The sequence below is a fragment of the Tamandua tetradactyla genome, chromosome 18, assembly GCF_023851605.1.
Source record: "Tamandua tetradactyla isolate mTamTet1 chromosome 18, mTamTet1.pri, whole genome shotgun sequence".
Taxonomy (NCBI): Eukaryota; Metazoa; Chordata; class Mammalia; order Pilosa; family Myrmecophagidae; genus Tamandua; species Tamandua tetradactyla.
The window spans coordinates 66,017,921-66,042,335 of record NC_135344.1 but is presented as its reverse complement, the minus strand read 5'-3'; the positions used below and the strand labels follow the sequence as shown (position 1 = coordinate 66,042,335).

Here is a 24,415-nt window from a genome sequence, read left to right as displayed (position 1 = left end):
TTCCACTAGAGCTGCCCCCCACCCCACTTTTCTTGGGGAAGTTACACCCTTTAGTGAATTAACCCCTTTCACCTGACTAGTTAATTTGTGTCTCAGACATGCCTTACTTAGTTTTGTCCATGCCTGGGGCAGTGCTGGAGCTTGAGAGTGCTTGCAGTTCTATCTAATGAGCTGTTAAGTAAATAAAAAAAAAAAAAACCACACACACAAAAAAAAGCCTTTTAGAGCTGGACCCCTGCTCCCCAGGTTTGCCAACCAAGAGCTTGAGTTGGTACATGGCCCTGTGTATCCCAAGACTCTATATGCCCCCTTTTCTTGGGGTCCAGCCCTTTTCCAGTATTTTGTGCTGTCCAACTCAAAAAGCATGTGGGTTCTTTTTTCTGTCAGCCCCTCCCCATCTTTGCTGGGGCAAAAACTCCTGGCTCCTTTAGTGCTTATTCCAGGTTTATCTGTGCTCAGGGCCTGTTTTCAGTAGTCAGAATTAATTATTCTGCAACTGGAGCTTGGTTGAGCTAAGCCTTTGTTACTAGTAATGTCTGTTTCCTTTCCTCTCAAGGAACCAGCCTGCAGTGGCTTTGGGGAAGGGACATCAGCCTCCAGGGCTTGGGAGACTGCATGAGATCTCAGCCATTCCACCCATTCCAGACTGGTGTACGCTATGTTTCCAGTCATTGATGTCCCCCCCAGCAGTTGTTCTGTACTGTTCTGGCTATTTATTACCACTCTAGAGGATGAACTAAATTCCACACCTCTCTATGCCATCTTGCCACACCTCCCCTTTGTCTAATTTTTAATTGGATTGTTTTTGTTGTTGTTTTGTAGGAGATCTTCAAAAAACCTTGATATTATCAGACATATGATTTGCAAATAATTTTCCACACTGAAAGTTGTCTTTTCACTTTCTTGATAATGACCTTTGATGCACAAGTTTTTAGTTTTGATGAAGTCCAACTTATTCTTTTGTTATTTGTGCTTTTAATGTCATTTAAGAATTAATTGTCTAAAGGTTTCACAATTTTCTTCTATGAGTTTTATCATTTCAGCTTTTGTATTTAAGTTATTGGTACATTTTGAGTTTATTTTTGTATATAACATGAGGTAGGGGTCCAAACATCATTCTTTTGCAGGAAATGAAATTGTCCAGCATTATTTGTTAGACTATTTTCCCCCTTGCCCATCCCCCACTGAATGCACTCAGAACCCTTGTCAACAATCAATTGGCCACAGATGTGAGGATTTATATTCCGAGTCCCAGTTCTATTCCATTGGTCTTTATGTCTCTCCTTATACTAGGACCAAATTATTTTGAGCAATGTAGCTTTGTCATAAGTTTTGCCATTGGAAAGTGTGTGTCCTCCAATTTCGTTTCTCTTTTTGAAGACTGTTTTGGCTATTCAGCATCCCTTGAAATTCCAGATGTATATGAGGATTGTGTTTTCCATTTTTTTTTTGCAAAAAATTTCTCAAATTATGACAGTGATTGGATTGAATCTGTTTATTGTTTTGGATAGTACTGCCATGTTAACATTGCCTCCTACTATTCAAACATGGGATGGCTTTCTATTTATTCAGGTCTTTTTAAATTTCTTTCAGCAAGATATTGTAATTTTTTTTTGCATGGGCAAGCACCAGGAATTGAACCTGGGTCTCTGGCATGGCAGGCGAGAACTCTGCCATTGAATCACAGTGACCTGCCCTGTAATTTTTAGTATTTTTCCCCCCTTGATTAAATTTATTCCTAGACATTTTATTATTTTAGATGCCACTGCATATGGAAGTGTCTATTAATTTTCTTTTGTTCCTTGGTGATATAGGACAAAAGTTTTTTTTATATTGGTATTTTTATTAATTCAACATATATACCAAGTGCAGAAACTTCTCAAAAATATTTGTATTAAAGAGTTGGCATTTAAGGAACAAATTCTGCAAAATTCTGGTGCAAAGAGATAGTGTATTTATATTCAGAAAGCATCAAGCAAAATTGGGAAACTACTTGAAAGTACTTAGCAAGTACTTAGTAAAAGTACTTAGCAAGCTTTGAACAGGATGTTTTACTGCCAGGTGTAGTTTAGAAGGAGGTAGGGCAACAAGGATTAGAGGCCCAAGAAAGGGAAAGGAAGAAATCAAAGCAGACTTTTTGCATGTTGATTTTGTACCCTAAAACCTTGCTGAATTTGTTAGCACTGGTAGCTTTCTTGTGGATTCTTTGGGATTTTCCATCTATAGGATCAGGTCATCTGTAAATATAGTTTTACTCCTTCCTTCCCAATCTAGATGGCTATAATTTCTTTTTCTTGCCTAATTGCTCTGTCTAGAATTTACAGTACGGTACTGAATAGAAGTGGTGAAGGCAGGCATCCTTGTCTTTTTGGAAGCAAAAATGTACTGTGGGCTCAAAAGACATGCAGACTAAAATGCCTTAAACATGCATAAAGTGATTTTATAAGTACATAACTATTAATGGGGAGAGATGATTCTATGAAGATGTTTAGGAAAGATAAGTCTATGAAGATATTTAACAGATATAACTGCAAAGGCATTTTGCAGTATAAAAACTGTACAGATACAATTCTTTTTGGGGGGGGGGTGCATGGTCTGGGAATTGAACCTGGGTCTCACCTCATGAAAGGCGAGCATTCTACCACTTAACCACCCATGCACCTGTCCAGATTAAATTTTATATACTAAAAATACAGAATTCCTCAAGTGACCAAGTCAGAACCAAGAGTATATAAAAAAATTATGGGAGAGACTCAGAGAGAGCAGAGAATGCTGCAGCACCATGAAGCAGAGAGTTCACCAGCCAGCGACCTTTGGAGATGAAGAAGGAAAACGCCTCCCGGGGAGCTTCATGAAACAGGAAGCCAGGAGACCAAGCTAGCAGATGACACCGTATTCGCCATGTGCCTGTCCAGCCGAGACAGAAGCCCTGACTGTGTTCGCCATGTGCCTTCTCACTTGAGAGAGAAACCCTGAACTTCATCGGCCTTCTTGAACCAAGCTTACAGTGAAATGCGACAGGAAAGAGATAAGCTGAAAACTGAACTCTTGAGTAAAAAGAAACCAGAAATTGAGGTCCCGTAAAATTCTGGGCCTACAGAAAGGGAGACTACAGAGTATAGTGTGGATTTAACCAAATGTGGAAGCAGTCAGCCATTTCAGAGAAAGTCAGGATCGGACATGGCGTTATCCAGGAAAGATTTGTGGAAACTCCTTCTGTCTGATGGGCATGATTCAACACTACTGCATAGAAAGCCAATGAGAGTGCTGTGGGACCTGTATAAACAGAGCCGCTGCCAGTCTGGACTGAGGGGTTCAGAGAAGGGACACATTGGAGGAAAAATAACTTCAGAGGCAAAACCGTGGAGGCTGAGGTCTGAAGTCAGGAAGCCTCGGGCCAGGAGAGTGGACCCACCCAAGCCCGTGGAGAGGGTGAGTTTGCCCCAATGGCAGAGAATGGGCCTTCCACCTCATTGCAGTGGAAGAGTCATGCCGCCTCAGGCCTTGGAGAGGGTGAAGCACGTTTCTTGGGGTTGGGGGAGAGCCTGGCTGCCACCACATGGAGGGGCTGAGCGTGTGCCCCGGAGATGGCAGAGAGCCTGGGTGTGGCCCCAATGCTTCGAGAGGGTGGAGCCAAGAGAAAGGTGGTCTCCCCAATATCCCCCAAGGTTGCATTCAGAGAGAGGCAGGCATAGGCATTTGGAAAGGGTGGGACTGCCACTTTCTAAAGCCTTGAGGGTAAATGAGTCTCAGACTTTGAATCTAATGGACTTTGCCCTGCGGGTTTTCGAAACTGTATGGGTCCGGTGACCCGTGTTCCTTCCTCCCTATGGAAATGTGTCTATGTATCCTGTGAATGTTCCTCCTTTTTATGTTGGCAGCAAATAACTTGCTATGAGTTTTCAAAGGTCCAGAGCAAATGGAGAAAATTTTGCCTTAGGACAGATCATGTCTGTAACTGACTTGATGAGATATTATACTGTCTCTAATTTTGTACTTCATTGTATTGCTACTGATAGGTTTAAGGATTTCTGATGTTGTTATGAAATTAATGTATTTTGTATATGTTGAAAACATGTCTTTTTTAGGGGCCAGAGGGTGGAATGTGCTGGTTTGAAAGGAAGTATGCCCCCTAAGAAAAGCCATGTTTTAATATAAATCTTATTTCTTAAAGGTAGAATAATCCCTATTCAATACTGTATATTTGAAACTGTAATGAGATCATCTCCTTGGTTGATGTGATTTAATTAAGAATGGTTGTTAAACTGGATTAGGGGATGACATGTCTCCACCCATTTGAGTGGGTCTTGATTAATGTCCTATAAAAGAGGAAACATTTTGGAGATTCAGAGAGACTCAGAGAGAGCAGAGAATGCGGCAGCACCATGAAGCAGAGAGTCCACCAGCCAGCGACCTTTGGAGATGAAGAAGGAAAACGCCTCCCGGGGAGCTTCATGAAACAGGAAGCCAGGAGACCAAGCTAGCAGATGACACCGTATTCGCCATGTGCCTGCCCAGCCGAGAGAGAAGCCCTGACTGTGTTCGCCATGTGCCTTCTCACTTGAGAGAGAAACCCGGAACTTCATCAGCCTTCTTGAACCAAGGTATCTTTCCCTGGATGCCTTTGATTAGACATTTCTATAGACTTGTTTTAATTGGGACATTTTCTCAGCCTTAGAACTGTAAACGAGCAACTTATTAAATTCCCCTTTTGAAAAGCCATTCCATTTCTGGTATATTGCATTCTGGCAGCTAGCAAACTAGAACACTTGAAAAACAATTACTTTATGGACCAAAGTAGATGGAGACCTTATTTACTAGCTTGGAAAAAACCAACCCTAAGGCATGATTCTGACTGGTTTCACTTCAGTTATTGTTTTAGTTTCCTAGCTGCTAAAACAAATGAATGCCATACTATGGGTTAATTTAACTACAATAATTTATTGACTTAATAGTTTCAAAAAAAAAATTATGTAGGTAGCAGTGAAGCTTAGCCTACCTATAGGTATGCCTAAGAGTTAAACCTGGAGGACCTCTTCTGTTGCTCAGATATGGCCTCTCTAAGCCCAACTCTGCAAGTGAAATAATTGCCCTCCCCCATACATGGGATGTGAAATCCAGGGGTGAAGGTCTCCCTGGCGACATGAGGAATGATTCCCAGGGATGAGCCTGACCCTGGCACTGTGGGATCAACAATTCTATCCTGACCAAAAGAAATAGAACTAATAAAGTATCAGTGGCTAAGAGAGTTCAAATAGAGTCAAGAGGATATTCTGGAGGTCACTCTTAGGCAACCTTCAGTTAGACATTACTACCTATCATAACTTGTCAAACTCTAACCAAAACCGTTCCAGCTAATCCTAAAGAACACCCAGGGCAATATATAAGATCCTACAAAGGTCTCATGCGCTAGGATAACTTTCAAGCAACCTACAACCTCCAGCTGGCTTCGTGGGCCAGATAAGCTCTGAAACCTCGAGGGGCCAGCCTCTTCAGAACATTAGCTGGTTCCCTCTCCCTACCCCATATTACTGACAGCCTCTTCCAACACCATACCCCAAATACCCCTAAAGAGTGGGAGAGAAAAATCAAAGGTGATGGTGGAGTTATACAGAGAAGATAGGGTTTAACAAACGAATATGACTGCTGAATCATTAAACTGATAGTCCTTTTAATCTCCAGTATCTTAGACCAGCTAGAAGTAAAAACTTAAAATTGTGGAATTGTAACCCATGTCAAATTCTGAAATATGTTCTACAACTAAGTGTGTGTGCTGTGCTTTGAAATCTATTGCTTTTTTTGTATATATTTTGCTTTTCACAAAAAAGAAAAAATAAGATTATAATAACAAAAAATATTTATTCCTTCTGGCCTCCTATATTCTGGAGCAGCTAGCTATAAGGGAAAAATCTGAGAGGACGGTATGGTAGCTCATGACAACACTGGGATCTGTCCTATAACTACTTGTTGAAGAGTGCACTGAAAATTATTGCTTTTTTTCTTTGCTTTGTATATGTATATTTATACTATACAATAAAAAAGTTAAAAAAGTATATAAAAATTTAGAAATAGAAGTTTTACTTTTCAAACCAGTATTTTAATAACAAGAACCAATGTAACTTAAAACATCTTCCCCACTTACTTATAATCTGTACTGCTGTATGTGTAACAAGTACTAGTCCCTATAATTAAAAAAAAATACTAAAAATTCTAAAGAACTTTGAGACAAATAACCTTATTTTTACTATAGACCTGCCCAAATGTACACATGAAAAATGATGGGCACAAAGAAGGCACAGAAAGAGGGCGCTTCATTTCAAAATACACAAGAGGCTATTAATATTTCCCTTGGAAGAAAAAAAATCAGAGAAGATTTTGTGAAAAAATTACTGTGACATTTTCCAGATTCCATACCACAGAACACAGAATGGATGGGTTGTCGTGTTAAGGTATCTTCTTTTGCAGTAAATGTCTAGAATTAAATCTTATAAAAACAAAATTTTAATTGTTCTTATATGTTCCATATTTAAGACAAAAGAGGGCTATGATTAGTATTGGATACAACATCAACCTCAAAGTTTGCTCAAATGTAGAAAAGGACTCACTCATAAAGACTTAATATGTTGAAAAAAATCCTTGGGTAAATCCAACTGCAAAACCATAGAACAAGTTTATACTGTAATTAGTGGGAACCATTAAGGTTATTATTATTATTATTTTTTGCATGGGCAGGCACTGGGAATTGAACCCGGGTCTCCAGCATGGCAGGCAAGACCTCTGCCTGCTAAGCCACCATGGCCCGCGTTAATGCCAATTTTTAATGGCCAGAAAAACTGCACAAAAATGGACATAAATACTTAAAACCTTATTTTATTGATAGAAAATTTTTCAATATTATGAAAATGAACAAAAATTCATAGATATGAACTCAGTGCTGCACAGATAATATCCATTAACGTCACCATTTTGAGCAATAAAATTAACATATTTGTTTTTAAACACATTTCTAATGAAAATTTAAAAATGTTAACACAGCTTTTCTTGTTTTAGTCTCAATGTAACGGATTTGAAAGATAACTCTTTCCCACAAACAACCTTCATATATGACTAAATATCCGTAAAGTCTCGTTCCTAAAAAGTCATTTTTCTAACCTTTCTTGCCTATCATTTTCATATAATCGAATGTTGAAGGACTCCAAGTATTAGTATTATGGAAACCAATCTTCCCTGTAGATAATTTCATTATTTAGTTTTATTTCTTTTATCAATACAGTTAGATGATTTCCAGTTACAAAGGTGGGTAACGGTACATTAGTTCTAAGGGAGGTAACTTTTATGACAATATCAATTAAAAAAAATTTATTCTGCAGGGAAGAAACAATTTCCTTTATTAACCTCATTGCATATTCAGATAGGATTAAAAAACACATTTCCTGGGACACAAAAATGTACCAAAAGTTTTCCTTACAAAATAACTTCACAGATCAATAGCCCTGAACTTACACAAAGACATACACAGCGACGTGTGTTAGCTTGAATTAATAGACAAGTCAAATGTTTTTGCAACAACTTTCTAGCACAACTTTATTGTATTACTGTGGGACTGTATGTTTTTTAACTCTTTAAAAATAGTACTTGAAAATTATGAAATAATGTAAATGTAGCATTAAGGCTGAGACTATATATTCTAGTATCAATAAAGTCAAACAATACTTATAAAAATCGATGCTGCATATTTTATATATACAGAGGATGTCTTTAGAAATTTAAAATGCTACCACTGTCACAAGTCCACACTCATCAATTGAATGTTTTTCTATGTTACCTTAACATTTGAATTCCCAGATACCTATGCTTTTTCTACTTTTATCCTCAATTCTTTACTGAGTTTTCTCACATATTTACAATTAAATACCTAACCTCTAGAAACTTCCTTAGACAAAGCAGACAAAGGTTTTTGTTAAATAAATTCACACAAAAGTAATAAAAAGGTTTGTTTGCAAGAAATAGTTTTCTAACATATTCATGATAATTATACTGAAACATAGTACATAAACTTGTCTTCAGGGTTAATAAACGCCATGTGCTGGTTTTGTAGTCACTGCCATATGTGCACATTTTCCTCTGACACGTGCAAGATAACAACAAAGGGCATGATAAATGGAATAAATCCAGTAAGTCCATACTGCCCAGTGAGATTCATAAAATTGAACTGTTTTTTCCAGTCCCATTTAGACATGGAAATTCATGCCCAGATATTTGTCTTGTCCCCAGAAATATTCAATCTGGTAAGTCACCCTCTTGGCCTTCTGAAACAGCTGCAGAAGTCAGGGCATTCTCAGTGAGACCAATAGTCCCCTCTCTCTTTCACCTTTCACACATCTGTTTTGGTTATAATCCTGGTCAAGGCAGAAAAAGAAACATATTAAATTTTATGTACCAAAGATTTCCTTTTTCCTGAATTTCTTCATCTTACTAGATGCTTAAATATGCAATGGAACTATGCTCCATTAATTATGATAATTTTTAGCATGAACAGATTTAATTAAATCTTGTATACAGTAATTTTCTTCACATGTATTTTAAAAAAAAGCCTCAAAATAAAAGTAGTAGTTAATGTAAATTGAGGAAAGGCGAAATAATTTGTACCATATCTTGGGAATGGTATCAGATCCAAATTCTGCAGGTTTTTCACTTTTCCTATCCCTAAATGAAATTACTATTTTAAAAATTAACAGCAATTATAATGCTTATTGTAAAAGTCACATAATAAAAACAAGCAAAAGGGAAAACTTTTAAAACATCCAAAATCCCATTCATGTTAGAGAAGAATACAATGAACACTCTGGTATCTATCTATGCAGATAAATTTTTATTCAGATATATCTAAATACTTCATTTTCTAATGATATTTCCCTACACTGCTACCTTCAAATAAAAAATACACATTTTTATTAGATTAACTTGTAATCTTTATGAGATAAAACGAGTAAGAAAACTAAAGCTTCTGTTCAAGAAAACAAGTGAGTTTACTATTATTATATATTGCTAAACATATTATTGACTCTAAGATGCACATCTTTTCACATTATAACACCCTATAATCAATGTCATGAGTTCATTGGCAGTGGTTTTTCCTGTAATGTTTCTTAAAATCAAGGTGTTTCTTCTTATTCTGCTGAGTTCTTAGAATTGATAAAATATAGTATATGACTGTTGAAAGAGCTAACAAGTATCTAAATACATATTACATATTTATATACCTACATAAGTATAAACACAAATTAAGTACATAATTTGTATTTCTATTTGGTTCTATTTCTTCTAAATTTCTACTCAATTGCATGGCTGGAATACACCAAGAGTATGTGCTGTTAAGATAATTTAATTTGAAATGCTCTACCATTTGAGATAGCGTAAGAATTATTAGTTAAAAATTTACGGAGAATAGGTGGAGTTTAGGAATAAAGGAAATCACTAAACAGTGATTTCAACATATTTCCCAAAGACAAAAGGATGGAAGCAGAAGGCAAATGGGGAAAAAGCCACAGGCTAGAATACACCAAATTTTTAACCTAAAACTTTGAGGTTTGCTTTCTTGTCTTTTTCCACCTAATAATTCCACCACAAAGTTAAAAAAAAAAAAAAAAAAGATGGCTAACTTTGTGTGTATTTCCTATGTGTCAAGAGCCATATTAATCATACAGTTATCTTTTACTCTCTGGAGACATTTACAATCCTTTTTCTTTCCCTGTTATTCTACAGTTTCACTACAAAGAATCTGGAGGCATCTTTTCTCATTCATTCAGTCAGAAGATCTGTTCCATTCATCCTTGGGAAGTACCCTTCCAGATGATAGTTTCTCTGCTCCATTTTATCCTTCCTAGGAGTTTTAATACTCTGAACTGGTTCTCTATGTCTCCTTTCTCTTCACGAATTATTATTTTAATTTTTCCAGGACATTTCCTTGACTTTAGTTTTTTTCCTGCACGAAAAAAAAATTCAGCCACAATATTTGTAATCGTGTTTATTCTTTGTTGTCTTGCCTGTTTCTTTCTCATAGTATCCTTTTTGAATTTTATGAAAATTACTTCTGAACTATGATTAGTAATTATGTTTTTAAAGAGTTTGATTTACCAAATCATCTTTCAGAGCTGGTTTACTATTTACCTTGGATTGTCTCTCTCATGTTGCTGACTGCTCTCATATGCATGATGATTCTTGGCTGTACAATTACATTTAAGAAAGAGGACTGTGTTGCTGGCCTGGATTTCTTCTGTATAAAAACAGGACTGTCCGGCAGATTTTGCTCTGAGTTTGGGGGTGGAGGACCAACTATCAGGCTGCTGGCTCTTCAATGTCAGCCTTAGAGCTGTCTAGGGTGCCAGCAACTATACCTAAAGCCAATATACTAACATTTAAATTAATTAATTGCCACTGTTATCCAAGTATGTGGTGGCAGCTTTTCATGCCTAGAAACAAGGGAACAAAGCTTTCAAGGTCTTGGTTTGAATATCTGGCATATTCTAGGCTATGGCTTCCTCTCTTTCTCCATTCTGTTCCATCCTCTTATCTTCCAGTCCTATCTGTTACTATACTTTCAGACTAAGTCTGAATCTCTCTCGTTTCCCATCAGGCAGGCAGACTGTCATTTTCTCTAGACTATTTCTCAGGCCCTTCTCCTTTAATATATTCTGGCTATGTCTACTTTTCTTTCTTTCTGTTCTGCGACACCCAAAAAACTTCAATCAAATAGGAAGGCAGAATGAAGATATTTTCAGACATGCGAAGGCCCCAAGTTTCTTTTTACATACTTTTTTCCCTATGAAAGTTATAAGAAAGAAAAAGACAAAGGAATCCAACAAACAACTGATATAACCCAATTTAGTCCAAAAGTCATTAGGTGGGATCAGACATGATAGGCATCCATGCTAAGGATTCGGTGAGTCATAAATACCTGAAGTTGATAAGAAAAAAAGATAAAAGTATATTTTAAAAATGGGGGCAACACTAAACTAAAATAAACAGGTAAAATAAAGGCAGCTTCTGAGAATAGGATAGGAGTAAGGATGCAAGGAGATTTTTATCAGCACAAGTTCTTTCAATACCAGTGCTGTCTAATATAGCAGCCACCAGCCACTGCTGGCTCCCGAGCACTTGCAATGCCACTAGTTCTGAGATTTGCTTTAGGTGTGGTTGTAGGACAGACTATAACATAATCATGAAAATGTGAAAGTTTTCAAACAATTGAGAACAATTAAGTCCAAAAGTCACTGGGTGGGGCCAGGCACAACAGACATCCAGGGCAAGGGGCTGGGCAAGTCGAATTATCTGTAGTTGATAAAATAAATTTTAATCCACATTATTTCTAAATTCTGTTAACATCTTAATTTAAAAAATTCAATTCAATGCTATCTGCAGTTGTGCTGCAGAAACAGCAAGGTTTAGGGCTAATTCAGTGCTGAGACTACAGTGTTGCCTCAAGAATTTATTCCTTAGTCTAGAACTGCTCTGGAGGAATTTCCTGTTTCTGTCTTCTAAGAAAACTGGAAAAATGCTTTCTGTCCCTCATAAAAACTTACTTAAAAAATTGGAAAGAAAAGGAAGAAGGGGAATGGGGTGAGGCAGATAGGGTAGAAGAATGGCCTGGAGATGGTGAGGGCAGGAGCTGAGCAGGAACTATAGGGAGGGTACTTGGGCAGGGGGAAGGGCTGAGGCCAGGGCTGAGGAGGCCCAGTGAGGAGGTGATGCGGCTGGGTTAAGCAGGTGAGAAGGAGGGAAGCCATGGGGGGTCCAGTCTCCTTGGACCCTGGAAGGCCTTTCACATTGTGCTGAGAGAAGCAGGAGCTACAGGGGATTGTGAACAAACGAGGGATGTGGGCGGACTTGGGCTTGGGAGGTTGGTTTTTTCCCCCTTCTGCCACTTTTTATTTTCTTACAGTTAGAGCATACATCCAGAAATCATGATATTTAATGAATAAATATTTTAGTGTGCATTTTTAACTGGAAATTTATTTTAATGTAAATACTATGCTGCCATTACTCACAAAATTAACAAAAATTCCTTAATATTATCTAATAGTCAATGATACACAAATTTTCTCAATTATTTCAAAGGAATCACTTTAAAATTGCTTTTGTTCAACTCCAGATCTAAAGAAGGTATACACATTGCATCCGGTTGTTATATCTTTTCAATATCTTTTATTTTATAGCAGTCTATCCTCCCTCCTCCACCCTTTTTCTTTGTCATTGCAAAACCAGTCATCATTTGTCCTGTAAAATGGCCCATGTTTTGGCTAATTGCATCCTGGTGGTATCATTTAACTTGTTACTAAATTCCCCATATTTCCTGTAAACTGGTCATTAAATTGAGCCCCTTTCAAATCTATGAAAGAATGAAAACTTTAATGCCACAAGGCATCTGTTGTAGGCCTTGAATTAACCTCCTTCTTATGCATTTAGAATGGTACCAGCTGTATCCTAGGGAAAACTGAGAAAATATTTACTCAATTTTCTGCAGTGCTCAATTCTGCCACAGAACTGCAGTTCAGAAAGCTGACTAGAAGCTTCTTTAGATTCAGGTTACTTCCTGCCAAGTGGCTGACACCAACCATTCTACCTTTAATGTTGCTAAGATTGGTCAGTGGGCTCAGGTGATGTCAATCTGATCTTTCCATTATTAAGTTTCCCCATCAACTTTTGACTTAACCTTTGAGCATCCATTAATTATCATTTCCTAGATTGATTATTTCATTAGGGAATTGCAAAATGGTGGTTTTAATTCTATCATTCTGCTTCTACTTTAATGTGATTCTTCTATAAAGAACTTTCCCTCTTCAACGATTGTTACCTGGAAACAGTTTTTACAGGAAAGACAGAATACATATCTTTGCTATGTGACTGTAATCAACTGTCATAGTAACATGCTGATGCCTTAGCAACTGCCAGGAAGACCAATGAGGTGTATGTGCATCATTCTGTATCCACAATTAAAAAAACTTTTTAAATAAAAAAATTTTAAATTCATTGTGGCTACTCTTCTGAGGCTAAACTGCCACAACATGCTTTCAACAGTTAGTTTAGTTGTTTCTATATACTAAATGTCCATAAACAAGTAGACATATATCTGGTATGTATGGAAACACCCCTCTCATAATAAGTAGTATTATATATTTATAATCCATCTTTTAGTAGTTCTCCTAATTTATTTTCAAGGGAGCTTATTCCAAAACACATTACTTTCCTGTAAGCATACAATTTTAAATATTCAGTAGATGTACATTACAAATTTTTGCAATACACTTTTTTTTGAGGGGGGGTAGGGTAAGCCTATTCCTGCAACCACATCTCAGGCCACTCACCTTTTTGCTCACCATGCATTAGCCACACACAAGCATCATCTCCAGTTCCTCTAACACGTCATACTGGCTATTTTATCAGACCTTTCTTTCTTATTTTTCCTCTGACTGCAACCAATCCCTCTATGGCTGGCTCCTTATGGAGAGTTATCTGCTTAAATACATCTTTTCTAACAGCCAATATAGTTCCTTATTATTGTTCATATCACTTCATCCTTTTTTCTTTCCTTCATAGAACTTAATTATTATATGTGATTATATATAGAAAAAAAAGTTTGCTTACATTTTTACTGTTACCTGAACAGGACAGTAGAGCTCCATAGGGGCAAGAACACTTTTATTCACCCAGCAATATATGGCAGAAAGTGAGCACTCAAATATTTACTGACTAAACACAAAGCACACGCAAATGGGTAGGACATAGAATACCAATTCCAAATACGATAGTCTCAAGGGAACTCCTTTTGGGTCAGCATGAGAAACTTATTCAGGTAGCGTCCACAGACCTGGAACTCCCCCAGTGCTATGGCATCCTTCTATGGGATGGCCTTACTAAAATGTGATACAGAAAGGATATTATTTTTTTTAACCATTTAATTAAGTTGCTGACGGCTCTGTTATTTTTTTTGGTGAGGCATCTAAATCGTTTCTGACTGTCCAAATCAAAACTATAAGCATTTTTACATACATAATAATGTACAGATGGTTTTGCATAGTCTATAATTATCAAATTATTGATCCTATAAACGGAATGTAGTGTATTTTAAATGAAAGTTAAACCAAATTATGGAAAAGCAATTTTACTTTTAACATAAACATAAACTATTAATATTTGCAAAAATCATTTAGAAAATTTGAATATCCTAGGAGAATATATTGGCTATGTCTTATCTTTATTATCCATCACTTCATTAAGTTTTTAAAAATGTATTAATTCTGGCTCAAGCAGGAAATCAGAAAAAAACTCATGCTGTTTTTTAAGTATGATGAACCAAGAGTTTTGATAAACTAACCAGTGATAATACTCAGGTGATGATCTCACCTTTGTCTCGTAGCTTCTCTTCTCATTCTTTTAGCAGGAGTTGGACAATCTGTCACATCAGGCTTTGGTGGATGACGCAATGAGTCATTACACTTACGTGTTGGAGTCATACCTGAAAAAATGGAAAATATAGAAAATTAACTTTAAAAATATCTTATTTTTATAGAGAGAAGTTTTTAAAAATACTGAGATGCCTTTTATTAAACCTGCTGAGAGAACAGTTTACCCCAATTTATCATATGACTTGCTGGATCATTCGCATTCTTTCTTCTAGTAGTTGGGTTCAATCTAATTATAAATATTTACCTTCATTCAGAAAAACCAGATGTTAAGAGAAGGTATACACACACCTAGTTTTTGCTCTATTAATTTCAGATTTTTCTCTTGTTCATCAAGCTCTTGCTTCTTCTTCTTCATATCAGGAGTGTGAAGGTACTCTAACTGACCATTAAGGTCCTCATTCACACTGCCTAGTCTGCGCACAGCAGAATGATACTGTTGTAGAAGATCTGAAAAGAAAGCAAAGAAACATGATTAAACCACTACATCATAATAAACCCATGTTTTAGGAAAGAATTAATAACACACAGGAAATGTGTTATAGTAACATATTGGAACTATCCGTAATCCACAAATATAACCAAATAAAATAAAAAAGCATACAGTTTAGTTTCCAGAACAAAAAGTGTTTTTTAAATTTTAATTTTCTTAGTCTGCTTGATTTTTTTTTTCATTTTTATATCAGAAAGTTTTCTAAATAAAAGTGTTCTGACAATTGGATCCAAAATACTGTGGTACGGGAATTTATATTTACCCATGTCGTTACCCTTACTGAAGGATCCTTACTTCTTCACGTTGGCTTTGATCTATCGTCTAGTGTCCATTCCTTTCAACTACAGAATTTCCTGTAGCATCTCTCTGTAGGGCTGGTCTAGTGGTATAGAGGACAAGTTCTGGGACAGTGAGATCCTCAGGCGACCAGATAGATTGGGCCTGACATGCATGCTCCTGGTATGTGTACGAGCATTACTCTGCTCCCGTGTTGGTTTGAAAGTTTTATGTTCTTAAGTATATCAATAAATTATTAAGTAATAGAGCCTTGGTTTAGGCAAAGCAACTATTCAGATTCTGGAGAGAGACTGCCCCACATTTATGGCTTGTGTCCCTGGAAGTCCAATATTCTGTGACTGAAGGTGGAACTATCAATGGAAGACATCATTTGAGTGACTGGGATGTGAAAGCTGAAGAACTCCAGCACACATGAGTGACTGCCTTGGATCCACCGGCCTCAATGACTCTCAGAGGATGCTGGAGTGGAACTCATTTGAGAATCAAGCAAGTTGGCAGTACAAGGTGCAACATACCATATGATCATGAAAAAAGAACTCATTTGAGACATCAAGCAAGTTGGCAGTACAAGATGCAATGTACCATATAATCGTGAAAAAGTAGGAAAAAAATGAAGATTTAAGAGAAACAACGAAACCTGATGTTTGGAGATCCCAGAGAATACTACAGACATCAGTGACCTTCACAGATGTAACTACAGATTTCACCTAGGAAGAGTGGGCCATGCTGGAAACATTCCAGAAAAAGCTATTCAGAGATGTGATGCTGGAGAATGTCAATCATCTAATTTCAGTGGACATCTCACACTCCAGAGAACACCTTTGAATGGAATGATTTACAAGAAGATTTCACTCACAGATCTACAATCACTCAACATGTGTTAACTCACATGGGAAAGAAACTCTATGAGGGCAAACAATTTGGAAAGTCTGTCAGTGACCTGTCATCTTTTAATCAACATAAGCAAATTCACAGAAGTAAATCAAATGACTGTTATTTTGGTGGGAAGTCCTTTATTCAAAGCTGTGGCCTTAGTACAATGGAATTCACACTGAAGAGAAACAATATAAATGCACTTACTGAGAAAACCTTCAATAAATGTCCTCACTTTAGACAATGTAAGAAAACCCAGACTGGGGAGAAACCATATGCATGCAATATATGTGGAAAATCCTTCAATAATAGCTCTAATCATACACAGCATGAAAGAATTCACACCAGAGAGGAACTATATGGATGCCATCTATGTGGGAAAGCCTTCAGTAGATGCTTTCACCTAAGAAAACATGAGAAAACTCACACTGGAGAGAAATCCTATGAACGTCATCTATGTGGGAAAGCTGTCACTCATTGTTCTTCCCTTAGAAGACATGAGAGAACTCATACTGGAGAGAAACCCTATGAATATCATCAATGTGGGAAAGCCTTCAGTAGATGCTCTTCCCTTAGAAGACACGAGAAAACTCACACTGGAGAGAAACCAGAAAGGCTGCTATACATGTCAGAAAGCCTTCGATGTTCTGACCTTAGACAACACAACAAAACTCATACTATTAAGTGTTTTTAATATGGAAGAGATTTTAACCATAGCTTTAAGCTTTTATACCTACCTGAGGACTTACACAATGATGAAGCTAGGTTTAGAATGTATGTAAATGAGTCTTTACTCATCCTTAGTACTTCAGTCAGCCCAAGTGAATGCCTACTGGACATAATCCATATAACCATCATCTGTTTAGCAAAGTCTTTAATAGATGGCCTGACCATATACAGTACGAGAAAATTCACGATACAAATTTAACGAATGGAGAACCTTCACTACACCTCCAATTGATAAATCTGAGAATGCAAATGTGAGCAAAATTTCTGCCTATAATGAATGCTAAAATAACTTAATTTATAATCTATCCCTTAAACAAAATGAGTAGACTCCACTAGAAAGAAACCCTAAGCCTGCAGTCACTGCACACTATCATTCAGCCAAATGCCAGTATAGGAATATCTTCTAAAAGAGGAAATAAGAGACAAAGTCTTTACTAGGAAGATGCAGTTTCTTTGGGAAATGCTAGATAATTCATGTACTAGAAGTTACCCAAGGAAAAGTCATGTGAAATCAGTTAGACAACATACAGAAACACTTGCAGGACATATGAGGCCTCACACTGTATAAAATTCAGTGTCATGAAAGACAGGTTTCAGTGACTACTTATACCTTAATTACCTTTAATATTCTTATACTGAGGAGAAAATACTTCTAAAGTGAAAGTGGAGAAAACTTCAACTGGATTTTATATCAGAAAACCCAGACTGTAAAAGAAAAAAACTTCAACAGAACCATTAAGCACACAACTCAGAAAAGAATAAAAAAATTTTAAAATACCTGCTTCTGAAAATATATTGGATAAGGATGAAGGATTGTGATGTGATCTAGAAATACTGAACGCATAATTTCGTAATAACTAGTATGAAGCAAGATTGTGCTTAATAGATTAATTTGCATATATGTAAGCAGTAAATGTTTTGTTTCTGAAAAATTGTATATTGGCCAAGATTTAGTTTTTTCTGCAGTTCAAAATACCTAGACTTGGATCAACCAGGGACAACTTTTAATAATTTTTAAACAGTAAACTGAAATAATTACAACACACACACACACACACACACACACAGCATTATGTACCCCAGAAAAGCCATGTTTTAATTCTGACTAAGTCTTGTGGGGGAAGTTATTTCTTTTAATCCCGATTCAGTATTGTGGGGCAGAAACTTTTGATTAGATTATCTCCATAGAGATGTGGCCTGTCCAATTATGGGTGTGATCTTTTAATTAGATGAGATGTCACTTCACCCATTCAAGGTGGGTCTTGATTAGTTTACTGGAATCCTTTAAACCAAAAAACATTTTGGAGAAAATTCAAAGCCAACAGAGAGAGCTGATGTAGACGTTTGGAGATCGAGACAGAAATAGCCAGTGTGCTAAGCAAAGACTCACAGAAATAGCCAGAACCTGAAAAGAAGCAATCTCCAGCCTTGGCAGAGGCTAAGCTAAAAGATGAAACCCAAAGTTTTGCACTGGAGCAACTAAGTGAATGCCCACAGATACTGAGAGAAGAAACCACTGGCAACAGAAGCTGGAAGCAACAGAACCAGGAACAAGGACCAGCAGATATCAGCAATGTTCCTTCCCAAACCACACTTCCTTGAGCCAAGGTATCATTCTCTGGATGCCTTAGTTAGGACAGATTTATGTAAACTTGTAACTTCTTTTTTAAATTCTCCTTTTAAAAGCCATCATGTTTCTGGTATATCACTTTTTGGCAGCATTTACAAACTAATAGAACTCCCTTCAGCTTTTCTTGTAGGGCAGATCCTCTGGTACTGAACTTTCTCAGCTTTTATCCATCTGTAAATGTCTCAATTTCTCATTCGTTTTTCAAAGATACTTTTGCCAGATGTAGGATTAAAGGTTGAGTGTTTTTTCTTTAAGGACTCTGAATTTGTCTTCCCATTGCCTTCTGGCCTCAATGATTTCTGATGAAATCGCTGTTAATATTATTTGGATCCTTGTAGGTGAGCAGTCACTTCTATCTTGCTGCTTTCCAAACCCTCTCTTTGGATTTTGACAACTTCACTCTAATGTCTTAGAGTAGGCCTTTTAGAGTCTTCTGCTTGGAGTTCATTCATACTTCCTGGATGTGTATAATCATGTCTTCTATGAGATTTGGGAAGTTTTTGGCCGTTATTTCTTCAAATATTTTTTCTGCCCTTTTCTCTCTTTTTGGAACTCCAACAATGCCTATATTGGTACGTATGATGGTGTTTCACAGGTCCTGCAGGCACTATTCATTTTTTTCCTCTTTCTTTCTGGATAGTTTCAATTATCTTGCCTTCAAATTTTATTCTTGTCGGAATTTTTAAATTAATTTTTAAATAAAAAAATAACATCAAACAAATGTATTCTTAACTTTTGATCATTCAATTACATATATAATCAGTAATTCACAATATCATCACATAGTTGCATATTCATCATCATGATCATTTCTTAGAACATTTGCATCAATTCAGAAAAAGAAATAAAAAGACAGCAGAAAAAAATTCATACATACCGTACCCCTTACCCCTCCCTTTCATTGATCAGTAGCATTTCAATCTAAATTTATTTTAACATTTGTTCCCCCTATTATTTATTTTTAATCCATATGTTTTACTCATCTGTCCATACCATAGATAAAAGGAGCAACAGACACAAGGTTTCCCATTTCACAATCACACAGTCACATTGTGAAAGCTATATTATTATACAATCATCTTCAAGAAACATGGCTACTGGAACACAGCTCTACATTTTCAGGCAGTCCCCTCCAGCCTCTCCATTACATCTTTATTATTATTTTTTAAATATCAAAAACACCAAACAAATGCAAACATTCTTATTTTGATCATTGCATTCTACATATATAATCAGTAATTCACAATATCATCACATAGTTGCATATTCATAATCATGATAATTTCTTGGAACATTTCCATCTATTCAGAAAAACAAATAAAATGAAAACAGAGAAAAAATTTATACATACCATACCCCTTACCCCTCCCTTTCACTGATCACTAGCATTTCAAACTAAATTTATTTTGTTTTCCCTATTATTTATTTTTATTCCATATGTTCTACTCCTATGTTAACAAGGTAGATAAAAGGAGCATCAGACACAAGGTTTTCACAATCACACAGTCACACTGTGAAAGCTATATCATTATATATCTTCTAGAAACATGGCTACTGGAACACAGATCTACATTTTCAGGCAGTTCCCTCCAGCCTCTCCATTACATCTTGAATAACAAGGTGATACCTACTTAATGCTTAAGAATAACCTCCAGGATAACCTCTCGACTCTGTTTAGGATCTCTCAGCCATGGACACTTTATTTTGTCTCATTTCTCTCTTCCCCCTTTTGGTGGAGAAGGTTTTCTCAATTCCTTGATGCTGGGTCTCAGCTCATTCTAGGGGTTTTCTCAATCCCTTGATGCTAAGTCTCAGGGATGCTGGAATTTTAAATGCCCTTTCGGCAACAATTGAGAAGACTGTGTTTTGTTTTTTTTCCTTTTCTTCTGTAAATGTGGTGTATTACATTAATTGATTTCCTTATGTTGAACCACCCCTGCATACCGGAGATAAACCCTACTTGATCAAAGTATATAATCCTTTTAATGTGGGCTACTGGATTTGGATTCCTAGTACTTTGTTGAGAATTTGTGCATCTATATTCACATGGGATATTAGTCTGTAACTTTCTTTTCTTGTAGATCTTTGGTTTGAGGGTGATATTGGCCTCACAGAATGGCTTAGTAGTATGCTCTCCTGTATTAGCCATGGTTCTCTAGGGAAACAGAACCAACAGAAGATTAACAGTAAATACGAGATTTAGAAAGTTGTCTCATACAACCATGGGAATGGAAGAGTCCAATATCTGTAGAGAAGCATGTGAAGCTGGCAGCTCCAATGAAGGGTCTAGACGAAATCCACTGAGCAGCAGTGAAAAAAGTCTCTCTTCTTACTTAACAGCCTTCAACTGATTGGATTATCTCATTGTGAGGCCCTTACTTGACTGTAGATGTAATCAGTCACAGCTGCAATCAACTGACTGCTGACTTAATAAACCAGCCTTCTGGTTTATCAACAAGTCATGAAATATTCTTGCAGCAAAGGTCAGGCCAGTGCTTGCCTGATGAGACAATTGTGCACATCACCTGGCCAAGGTGACACCAGAACCTAACCATCACATTTCCTTTTCATTTTTTCAGAAGGGTTTTAGCAGGATTGGTATTAATTCTTCTTGAAATGCTTGGTAGAATTCACTGAAGACTTGTCTTGTCTTTGTTGGGAGGATTTTGATTACTAATTCATCTCTTAACTGTTATTGGTCTCCTGAAATCTTCTATTTCTTTTAGAGTCAGTTAAGTAGTTTGTATGTTTCTAGGAATTTGTCCATTTCATCTAGGTTATCTAATTTGTTGGGGTATACTAGTTCATAATATCCTTATAATTCCTTTTATTTCTGTGGCATCCATAGTGACAGCCCCCCTTTCATTTCTTATTTTAGTTATTCGCATTTCCTCTTTTTCATCTTGTCAGTCTAGCTAAATTACGTTTGTTGATTCTTTCTGGGTTTTTTTTTTAAGCTTCTATTTCATTTCTCTTCACTCTAATCTTAATTAATTCCTTCCATCTATTCACTTTGGGTTTAGTTTCCTCTTCTTTTTCTAGATCTTACAGTTGTAAGCTAGGTCTCTGATTTCAGGTATTTCTTTTCTTTTAATGTAAGCATTTTTTCCATCCTTTCACTTTCATCCTGTCTGTGTCTTAGAATTCAAGGTGAGTCTCTTGTGAAAAGCATACAATTGGGTCATGCTTTTTTTTTAATCTATAGCCAAACTCTGCCCTTCGATCCATTTATACTTAAAATATCTACTGATAATGCAGGACACCCTTCTGCCATCTTGCCATTTTGTCTTTGTAGTTTTATACCTTTTTTGTTCTCAATTTTTACATTAATCTACTTTTGTATTTATTTGACTTTTTTGTATTATACTATTTTGAGTCCCTTCTCGTTTTTTCTGCATATATACTTTTTCATATATTCTCTTTGTAGTTGCTATGTGGCTTAAACTTAACATCCGAAATCCATAACAAACATATTTGATCTGATACCAACTTAACTTTAATAGCAAACATATACATTATTCCCATAACCCCCATTTCCCCACCTTTTTCTTGTGCCTGTTACAAACTGTATGTTTAAATTGTATGTGAAAAACCATATATTTATTACTACTTTTTATGCATTTGCATTTCAGAATCTGTCACAAGTAAAAACTGATGTTACATACCAAAACATACAATACAATAGCACCGGCATTAATAATTACCCATATTATTTTTACTGGAGGACTTTATTTCTTTATGTCACTTTGATCCACTGTCCAGTGTCAATTCATTTCAGTCTGAAGAACTCACTTTATATTGCTTGTAAAGCAGGTCTAATGGTAATGAACCCTGTCAGTTTTTACCTAGCCAAACATCTTCACCTCCCCCATATATATATATACACATATATATGTATTGTGGTTGCATGGTCCAGGAATTGAACCTAGGTCTTCCACAGGAAAGGCAAGCATTCTAATACTGAACCACCCATGCACCTGCCCCTTCAGTTTTGAAAGACAGCTTCAGCAGATATAAAATTGTTGGATAACAATTGTTCTTTTTGCAGCACTTTAAAATATTTTGTCCCTCTGCCTTCTTGCCTGAATGGCTCCTGATGCGAAATTGGCACTTAATCTTATTGGTACTCCCTTGTACTTAACACACTGCTTTTCTTGTGCAGCTTTCAAACTTCTTGCTTTGCCCTTGACATCTGAGAGTTGACTACTATATGTCTGAGTATTCTTTTTGGATTTATCCTGTTTGGGGTTTGTTGGGATTCTTGAAATGTGTGTAATAGTTATGGCTTTCATTAAGTTTGGTAAGTTTTCTGCCATTATTTCTTCGAATATTCCTTTTTCCCCAAGCTCTCTTTCTTCTCCTTCTGGGACTCCCATAATGCTTATATTGGTATACTACAGGTCTTTTTGGCTCTACCTTTTCCTTTTTTTGGCATGTGCAGTTTCTGAGAATTGAACCCAGGTTCTGTTTACTTTTCTGTTTCTCAGCCTGAATCATTTCAATTGTGTGGTATTCGAGTTCACTGATTTTTTTCTTCTATCACCTCCAATCTGCTATGGAAACCTGCTAGGTAATTTTTCATTTCAGTTATTCTGGTCTTCATTCCATCATTCACATTTGCATCATTGAAAACATTTTTATCTCTGTATTGAGTTTCTCAAATTGTTCATTCACTTTTCCTGATAACCATTCGCTCTTTCTCTGTGTTTTCCTTTATCTCCTTGATGATACTGAGAATCATTTTTTTAAAATGTTTTTGCCCAATATGTTAAAATCTAGTCTACTTCATTGATGGTTTTAGGGTTTTTTAATTGTATGGGCACCATTTCCTGTTACTTTGTCTTGTATCTTTTCTTTAACAGTATACATTTGGTATTTCAAAGTATTAACTCTGGGATTTAATCCCTGGGATGTCTGTTCCTTAAGTCTGTATCTATCTAGCAATATAAAAGAGATTTCTTTGAGTGCTAGGAATTAACAAAAACAAACCAATGCATAAAACTCCTTTCAGAGTCTTTGTAAGTTGATTTTTCATGGGCTGATGCTCTCCTTCAGAGTTTAGCCCTTCTATCGAGAAAATCAGTCCAAGGTGAATGTGAAGTGCAAGGTCTTCTCTGTCTGTCTTTTTTGAGCCTGGGTCTTGTCATGGGTTTGTGCTTGGTTTGTGGCTTTAGGAACTCCCCTGTTTACAGGAATTTGAATGTCTCCTATACTTCCTATAAAATAGATTATCTCTTCACTCTTAGGTACTGTAGTGCATAGCTTAAAGCAAATAATCCTTTGACCCAAGCCACTTAGTCTTACTTGTTTCTTACATTGCTTTAGCTGTCCAAAAGCTGCTTCATTCTTCAAGGTAAGTTCTGGGAGGCGTGAGCCTAAGAGAAGTTTCCTAGTTCAGACTTTAGGTTGCCACCTGATAGACTGACAATGACATAGATGAACAGAGAAACTCCAGCACGTGCATGAATGCTACTCTGCTCCCTCTGGAATGAGGCCAGGGACCCAAAATGGGAATTTAGGCCAAGTCCACACTGTGCTGAAGAGAGGTTGGAGGAGGAACCCACAAGTGTGCCTTGAAGTACTCTTACTGTTTTTAAAGCTACATTTTCTTGATTTGGTGCTCACCTAGATATAGCAATTCTTGAACTGTTTTCAGGAGTTTTAAGGAAGATGACTCTGCCAGGTTTTGCTAGTTGTTTAAACATTCTGTGGAGGAAGAGAATCCTGGAGTGTCTTATTCTGCCATCTTTGTTGACTGCGCTCTCCAGACAAACCAATTTTTTATCTAATCAGGCATTTAGATTTATCAGGTTTTAAATTCTTTATGCAACAAATAAATGCAAAAATACCTTTCTTTGGGAGAAATCGGTAGGTTCTCAAAGTATAATTTGCCAAAGGAGTATGCTCATCACAACCTCTCTCTCAGATACC

At 36.6% G+C, this 24,415-nt stretch overlaps 1 protein-coding gene across 4 annotated transcripts in view; it reads right to left on the bottom strand.

The window, feature by feature from the left end:
• Positions 1–6,852: 6,852 nt before the first annotated feature.
• SMCHD1 (structural maintenance of chromosomes flexible hinge domain containing 1) overlaps positions 6,853–24,415 on the bottom strand; it is a 211,088-nt gene continuing 193,525 nt past the window's right edge. For all 4 annotated transcript variants that reach the window (XM_077135872.1, XM_077135873.1, XM_077135874.1 and 1 more), the window contains 3 exons: positions 14,754–14,912; positions 14,404–14,515; positions 6,853–8,399 (listed from right to left, as the gene is read on the bottom strand). In XM_077135872.1, coding sequence (XP_076991987.1) covers positions 8,375–8,399; positions 14,404–14,515; positions 14,754–14,912 — 296 coding nt within the window. In that variant the 3' untranslated portion in view covers positions 6,853–8,374. The remainder of the gene's footprint in view (positions 8,400–14,403; positions 14,516–14,753; positions 14,913–24,415) is intronic.